At 41.0% G+C, this 8,735-nt stretch overlaps 1 protein-coding gene across 5 annotated transcripts in view; it reads right to left on the bottom strand.

Annotated features, from left to right (window-relative positions):
• The window catches only part of LOC116384161 (myocyte-specific enhancer factor 2A-like), a 37,477-nt gene that overhangs the window by 8,131 nt on the left and 20,611 nt on the right, over positions 1-8,735 (bottom strand). For all 5 annotated transcript variants that reach the window (XM_031848606.1, XM_031848604.1, XM_031848605.1 and 2 more), the window contains 3 exons: positions 8,013-8,216; positions 1,087-1,221; positions 499-733 (listed from right to left, as the gene is read on the bottom strand). In XM_031848606.1, the coding sequence (XP_031704466.1) occupies positions 499-733; positions 1,087-1,221; positions 8,013-8,216 (574 nt within the window). The remainder of the gene's footprint in view (positions 1-498; positions 734-1,086; positions 1,222-8,012; positions 8,217-8,735) is intronic.

Below are 8,735 nucleotides of genomic sequence, written 5' to 3'. Positions count from 1 at the left end.
CACACACACACACACACACACACACACACACACACACACACACACACGCAGAAACAGACACAGACACAGTTATTTGTCTTTTTTCTTCTGCTGGTCGTCAGAGTTTGTTTGCTGGTCTTTGGTTTTTCCCAATAATCACATCAGTCTCTTATATCTTTGCACAAAAATTAAAATTTTACCAACTATGCAGTCACTCACTAGAGGGAAAGATATTCACATATAAGCCCCTTTAGGACAATGTTTGATTTGGAGGTTGACGTAAACAATTGCATTTGCTCGTCATTATTCCTGCGGGAACTACTACAGTCCCAATTGCCTGCTGTCCTTTTTGGTCACAGTCCTCCCATCATCTTAAATCCCCTCCAGACAAAAAGCGAACCTCCATATTTAGATACACAAAGTGTTGTGTTTCCAATGATTCAGTGTGATCAGTTACCTGCCTTCCCCCGGAACATTAAGCACACAGACACACACACACACACACACACACACACACACCTGTGTTCCCGGTGCTGGGCGGTCTTTGTGGAGGGTTCATGCTTCTGTGGAGGTGTGTGTGAGGCGAGGAGAGGATCCCACTGTCGGCCAGAGCTGCTGTGGCTGCAGCTAGAGCTTGGGAGGTCGCTGCTACTCCTCCTCCTCTTCCTCCTCCTCCTCCTCCTCCTCCCCCTCCTGCACCGGGGCTGTACGACATGCTGCCGTGCATGAAGTTCTGCTGTGGAGGGCCTGTGGACTGGAATGGGAGTGACAGATAGAGCCATGTCACCATGAGCTTGATGAATTTTTTTGTCTTTTAATTTGTCTTCTTGTGTTCTATGTATGCGTTGTTTGACCAGGTACCTCACCAAAAGGTCAAGCATGCAATCAACTACTAAACATAAATGTAACATTTTGTGCTACAGAGACTAAAAGAAAGGGAGGAAGAATCCCAGTCGAAACCAATAGGCTTTTAGATCCAGTGGGGAAGAAGCCAATGTGTTAGTCTCTGAACAGACGTCCGGTATTAATAAGCAAGGCTCTGATGTGCGTCAGCAGAGGTGCTTAGTGGCATACTGTGTGTACACAATAAACTACAGTGCAACTCACAATTTTATGACTCTTCATCATGTTGTCAAACTCTTCATTGATCTTCTTGTATTTCTCCTCGGTGTGCGGGGTGAGGACGTAGGAGGCGTCAGCATCAGGGCTGTCACAGCCTCTGTGCTCCTTCTTGTTCAGGGCCTGCGGGTGAAATAAACACAGGGGAGAGACGTAGTAATTAAAAGCATTGGTAAACAAGTAGAGATTTCACCAACATCAATAGCTCTTCGGCACAGCTTACAGTGGCCTGTAGTTGACATTCATTATAAATACACATTTTCCCCAGAGAGAGTGGTGAGCTCACTACTGAGAGCAGAGAGCACTTCATACATCACCATGAACCAGTTAGTTAAAAATGATTTACACATCTATTTCAAATCTTTATTAATTCCTCATGATGGAAAAGTCCTTCATTAAGAATTAGAATGTGCAGAAAACCTACAGCTTTGAAACACAAGGGTTCAGTGTTTTTCCTCACAAAGCCCCATCATATTTTCCTATTACTTTCCCTCATTGCATTGGAAATTGAAATGTAGTTTCTGTAGTTAGTTATGTGGTCTATGCAAGAGGGGGCATTTCTGCAAACGTAATGTTTTCTTTCAGTTTTCTTGTCATAGCTCTCTGCTACTATTTATATCAAAATCAACGTAGTAAATCCATCTACAATTGAATACAGGATTTTATAGGATAAATTAATAATAATCAAGTATTCAAGCATTTAAGTATACAAGGATATCTCCCTTATCTACCAACCTACATACCTTCCTTCAGACTTGTTGCTCCCTATCTAACATGCGGTGAAAGAGCAGGAAGGAAAACCAACCGCCATCAAGACTAGAAATTAGAATGATAACAATAATAATAATAATAATAATAATAATAATAATAATAATAACCACAGTATAAAGATACTTCCCAAACACTGAGGGCACATACTGTGTTTACATTTCTGCAAGTCTGTTGATGAAATCCTGCAGACTTTGTTACTGTGATTCTAAATACAGTAAAGGACGAGGAAAACACATTTTCACCCTGTGGTACGATGTCTCTAATGCGTTATCACTTTGTAACAACATTCTAAAATAATGCATGGCGTTTGGGTTCATTCCACATTATTCATATATCTTTTTAGAAAAATGTTTCCAATCTTATTCTATATTTTGAGAATCAGTATAAAAAGTGGCCTACACTCACAAATTCAATGAACAATTGGTGTCTACTTTGAAAAAAGCATTCATGTTTTACGTGTACAGTAGCTGAGCAGCTGCATCCGTGCTTTAGCCAAATATCATCCGCCCATACGGAGCATATATTCTTCTTCTCTCCAGTGTTGCACACAATAACAGTAATTGTCCTCCAGAGAGATGCTGCTCCACATCACAGACTTGCTCATCTATATTCACAGCGGCCTATAAAACACAGTGGACTGGAGTAAGCAGATATTAGTTTTATAGTGAACCTGAAACAACTTTGGGTTTGTTTAGGTGTTTATAGTTGCGTAGGGTGGATAGACAGGGAAATAAAAGGCAAAGCGTCGGGTGTTAATGTATCCCTGAGCACCACAGAGATACAGCAAGTCAAATTAGATTCATTAGCACAAACAAATCTGTAGAGGATCGAATTACTGTCAGCAGGATAGCTGGGACAAGATATCCACACTGCTGCAGTCCTGGTAAAGACTAGAATTACCGCCACGCCTCGTTGTATGCCTCCACCATCCAGTCCAGTTGCAGTTTACATCACTTCATTTTATCCTATTAAACATTTGTGTGAAATTGTCATAATTAGCATATACATTTTTAAGTTAAGCCCAAAAACGGTCATCAAGTATGGCAATATGAAAGGTATAGAAACATTCCCATTTAAAATAGTTCTTTTGGCGAACCGAGGCGGTTGCTATGGCAAGGCAGCAGATAATACATTTTGATTTTGATCACAGGCTAGCGTTACATTGGTTTCATTATTTGGCTCTTTAGTCACATAATTTGTACATTGCCATGGTAAAGGCACTGGTAGGGGTTGGACATGAAGGTGTGATGGCAAGGTTAAGGGCTGGGTAGAGACCTGATGGGAACTGCAACGTTGGCTGATAACTCTATGTGGGTTCTTTAACAAGCAACATCTTTCACGTTACACACAACGTTGTCATGTGACCCATTGTTGATATAAAAATATTACAGCAGTTAAGTCCAAAGAAAGGAATGCACATTCAAAAAGCTATAAAAAAAAAAAAAAAAGTGTAATGTATCACATTACAAGAAATATATGTTATTCCCATCGTAAATGAAAATGAAGCCAATCAAGGACTTGGCAACGTTCAGGTGGTTTAGAAAGATCAGGTTTAGATAATTGGTTTAGAACATGGACGGATGAATTGATGGATGTTAATTTAAAGCACCTGGACTTCAGTACAGGAGTCATTGCAAAAAAAAAAAAAATCAAATCATACCGGCATCATGCGAGCCTGAGATGACATCACTTCTCTGGTATCCACCATCTCGTCTCTGCTCCTCATTACATTACACGTCATTGCGCGAAAAGGACGGACCGACACACCAGCTGACTGCCTGTCCACCACATGTCCTCTGCATTCCCAGACACTGGTAGTTATTAGGAGCTTTAAAACACACACTTGCGAGTCTATTTCCACCGCAGGCCTGAAACTACATTCAAACAACTGGCGATCACTTGGAGAAGTCACACGCTCAATTCAACGGCTGGATATTGCCACACCCCCCATAAACATTCAACTGGCCAGTTTAAATTAGGACACACACGGTGTTTGTTTGGCTTGTTCAACTCAGGACAAGCTATCCCTAAAGCTGCAGTTTTTATCTAATTATTGGATAGTACATTTTGTGAGTTACAGTGGTGTCAGTATTATTTGTTATTACTCAAAATGTATAATTCAAAGGAATTATACATCAGTGAATTCAAAATTCTGTAAATTACAAATGACAAACATTCTAACGCACATGGCCATGATTAGAATAGTGAATAAGAAATAGGGATAGGATTACCTGTATTGAGATATCACACAAAAGTCTGCAGAGATTGGAATGTGTCGGTGTAAACAAGAAGCACTGCAGTGCGATCAAATATACATCCATTCTTACAAGGGCTAAAATGTATGTCTGTCATGTGAAAATAAACTCAGGATTATGCTCCAACGGTCACTTTTACAACAGGAAAAGATGCGGGATCGATCTCAATCTGGCTGGCTGATTGCAATCATAACTTGTAAAAACCCTTCAAGAATACCATAAACAAGTTGACACAGCTCCAGAGCAAAATACAGCATTCCAGCTTTGATATCCAACGCATAATGACTCGTCAATCCTTATCAATGAGAAGAAATTAGCCAATTTATGACAGACGGAAAGTTCTTGTTTGCTTAGCATCAGGAGATTATTACTCTACGATCATCCTCTGCTTGACCTTTCAACCAAAAGGGAGGGAAGAGGACAGCTGTTACCAGGCATGTGATCACTCCAGTGTCTTTAAATGTTTCACACCATTCTCAGGCAGCTTAAAAGTTTGTCTTTGAATATGGGGGGGGGGGGAGGAGGACAAATGGCTCCTATTAAAGCAGTTGTCCTCTTTAGAGAACGGACAGCGGGACAGTAAGAGAGCACGGAGGGCCACAAAGTAGTCCCAGGAGAGAAGGGTCTATTCGGACCAAGAGCCACCGGGCTATATGTGGCTCCACAGATGCTGGTTTGAACCACTGCGTCATGTCTGGGCACTGCCGACTATCTCAAAGTGTCGGCTTGAGGATCTGAGAGTGCGTGTCTCCTTATCATCTCAAATGTCAGTGGGCTTTGGTGGATCTCCACAGGCATGCGGCTCATTGCCACCACGAGACACGAGCTGAGACGTTGAGCATCTTAACATGTGAGGGGGGGATGTCCTGTTGCTGTTGGGGCTGCATCAAAGATAAAATAAGCCCCCCTCCCCTTTTCCCTGGAGAATCTTTTCCAGTTGGGAGATTGCCCTATGGGCTAAGAATAGGGAAGGCACAGTTGTGTTTGAGATGCCATTCGACACACCTGTGGCAGATAAGCTCACACACTTTCAAACTCCATGTCCAAGCAGTTTTTGCAGATTGATTTTTTTTTAAATGAAGGATCCTATCACATTTGACCTGTACTAAAGCCAAATCGACCGCTCTGCTGTGTGCCGCAGAGTCAGGTTTCAGGGTTCATAGTTTTCACTTTCTGTTATGGTTCTCATTTATCTCTGGGCTCTGCAGGCTGAAATGACTGCACTGCATACCTTGGACGGCTGCTCTGTTGTTGCTGAAACTCAACTCTGCTGCAACACAAACCTGTGTCATTATTATGACAAAGGTAATCTGTCAGTGAGGTTGGCTGACCAGTTTACTGACTTTGTAGTGTTTTTAGCTGGCAGACCATCAACGTTAAAAAAAAAAGAAGTCTTCCTGACATCCGCCTTCGTTTAAGGTTGACGTTCCACTATTATCTCCTCAGTATGGAGGTAGATCTGTAGTGGGTATTTCAAAAAGGTTTAATTGCTGAAAGTCAAACTGAAATTAGAAATATGTTTTGCTAATAAATCATTAAATATCAATTGTGATACATTTCTGCTATAATCTCATCAATGTGCATCTAAAGCTAAAACAATGTATTATCAAAGGTGTTGTATAGACTTGTTAAAAAGGGAGAAAAAGACTTGTATTAACATTTTCAAGCTACACAGTATGGCGTTTTCTCTGGGCAGTAACAAACTATGACAGCTGTGTTAACAGCCAAGGCAACTCGTCGTCTGCAAGCATCATTGACTCTCAGATGTCAGTCAGCCAGTGTCATGGGAAAGGTCCAGCCATTGTTGCCATATGATTGAGGAAAATTCAAATTTCAAGTTGACTTTTAAAAGAAACTGCCAAACAAAGTTAAGAGTTACAGCCTATGCAGGATGTGTAAACTGCCTGTGTGCGTCGAGAGTACTTGCGGGGCTGTTTGTGTGTTCATGCCACAGAAATAATCATCAGCAAACATCATGTTCCATCAAACAACAACAATGAATCCAAAGAAGCTTTCTGCCGGTCCACCAGGACATGGGAAGTCTGTTGCAGCCAGTGGGGTATTACTTTACACATAGTCAAATTTTAGACTTGAATGTTGCAAATGGACGACCGATATGTAAAAGATCAAGCGCTCACTTTCCAGGCTTTGTTTTAACCAGCTTGTGTGTCTGTGTGTTATATGTGTGGGAAAAGCAAAAAAACAAATAAGGCGTTCAAAGCAGGCAAATCCAGCCCGGTTAATGGCTTACAGAGCCAACACAGGTGTCTGCGTGTGGTCTATTACAGCAGGAGGACAGACGTGATTATGCCATTTAGAATCATTATGGGTGATATTAATGATGCATGTTACCAACCTCTACCACTACCATCACTACATCCAAGAGGATGAATTCACCATTTAACAGTTGTGGTCTTTGGAGAGGCTTTACTGTTTCACATGCATGTTCCGGTTCATCCCTGAATCTGTTCTGGCTTTTTTGCAGTACTATAATCGTCTTATTCCCATGAGACACAATGTTAGATTTACTTGGGAAGTTTGACTCTGTGATTTTGGTAAGCCAGAGGACACTGAGGGAATGCAGAGAGAAGCTGGAAAACATGCTCTCCCGAAATAAACTTGAACACTGAAGCTCCTCTCTTTTTCAGGAAGGAGGGAAGAGGCATTTTGAAAATAAACACTGGGAAGCTTAGCGTCCTTTAAATTTGACAGTTTCTGTTTGTGTGTGTGTGTGTGTGAGAGAGCAGTAAGTTCAGGCTCTCAGCAATGCAAACACGCATTACAAGCTTACGTAAACAGCAAGAACGTGAGTCACGATGGCCGGTCATTATTAATGGCAGCTGCAATGAGTACGTGCTGCGAGAGGCAGTGCAGCGCCGCTCAGGGTCCACGATGCAGCCAAAGGAACGGCTGGATCTTATCACTGAAAGCATCAATGTCGCCAGTAGGCCAGCTACGACTGCCGTGTGTTAATGCTACAATAAACAGTCCCACAGAGGATTTGCATAATACAAAGTTAGAGGACCAACCCAATGTTTATCTACGCATGTCTTGCAAATTCATGATGTGAAAATCTCACGACTATTTAGTCATTTAAATGGACACACCATCAAGTAGCTGCTACACATTCACCTTTTTCTCTCTCGCATACCTACCATTTTTGTACCAAATCTTTCGTAACATTTTAGTGAAGTTCACCATCTTGCCAAATTTAGTCATTCAATAAACTAAGAAACCCATATTTGCAGTATGTGTAATCCATTGTAGGATTACACATACTGGTATGTAGATACTTGTAGTCTTGGCATGCACTTTGACTTGGATATAGAGTTCAGCATTTATGCGTTTCCTCGAATGAAAATAAAATACATTATATGTCTTTCGAAATGTATATTCTACTTCCCTAAATTTGAAAAAAAGTAAGACAGCACTGAAGGCAGCAGCAGCTTAACGACAACTGCGGAGTCCTCTGCCGTTACACTTTCTAGAAATACATCTTTCTACCAACTGTCAATGGATAAAATTTAATGTTAAGGGTCTCCTATCAATTCCCAAGGCATGAATGCGCTCTTCTGAACTATCACATGAGAAAAACTATTAGATATAATATATTTTCTTACATTTTGCAAGAGTTAAAGAAAGAAAAACTGTTGACTGCGATGCATATTTGCATTTAGCTGGCACTCGCAACACTAAGTGCAACAGCATAGTAAGTTTCAATAGACCGCCCACCAAAAGTAAAGAGGAAAAAGAAAGTTCACATTTTGTCTCCGAACACAGACTGGGTACCACAATTTGTGTGGTCAAAGCTTTCCCATGACAACACTAGAACTAACATTATAACTAATGATGGAGAAGACCACTTTATTAAATTACAGTACCACTCACCTCTACAATGTCAGAGTTGGTTCTGCTCTCGTGGGGTTCGTTGTACTCGGTGTATTTCAGCAGGACTTTGTCCATGTCGGTGCTGGCATACTGGAACAGCTTGTTGGAGCTGTTGAAGATGATGAGGGCGATTTCACAGTCACACAGAACGCTCAACTCATAGGCCTTCTTCATCAGACCAAACTTCCTCTTCGTGAAAGTCACCTAGCAAGACAGAAACCAAGGATCAATGTTGTTTTCTTCGATCACCTGCTCCTTTCCCTTGACATAAAAGGACGAGGGACAAATTAGGAGGAGTTTCGGTTAAATAAGTTGGGATCTTTGCAGTGTCATACAACTCAGTCCTTGTTCAGTGGCAAATTTTGGACAAAGACAAGCAGTTCACATGCAGAGAGAACAAAAGGGATGAGCAAGAGTTTAATAACCGATTGCTTTTTAAAAGCCTTTTGAAGCCAGAATCCGTTGCTCATCTACATATTCTTCCCATTTTTTCTCTCCTTTTTCTTTGATCTAATGCAAATTCTGAGCCGTCCTTGACACAAGACGACACCATTATTTGTACAATTAAGACCAAAAGTTTAATGATATACAATAATAATGCTAAATGGACAAATGTAGGGATAATCACGATTATCTTAGTCAATACCACAATTACTCATTGACTTTTAAAAACATCATGCATGTATTCATTTTTTATATATTACATTTGTCCATTTAGCATTT

Source organism: Anarrhichthys ocellatus, unplaced genomic scaffold, assembly GCF_004355925.1.
Source record: "Anarrhichthys ocellatus isolate YVR2014 unplaced genomic scaffold, GSC_Weel_1.0 scaffold8, whole genome shotgun sequence".
NCBI lineage: Eukaryota > Metazoa > Chordata > Actinopteri > Perciformes > Anarhichadidae > Anarrhichthys > Anarrhichthys ocellatus.
Note: the sequence above shows the minus strand (reverse complement) of the source record. Positions and strands in the feature narration are given on the sequence as shown.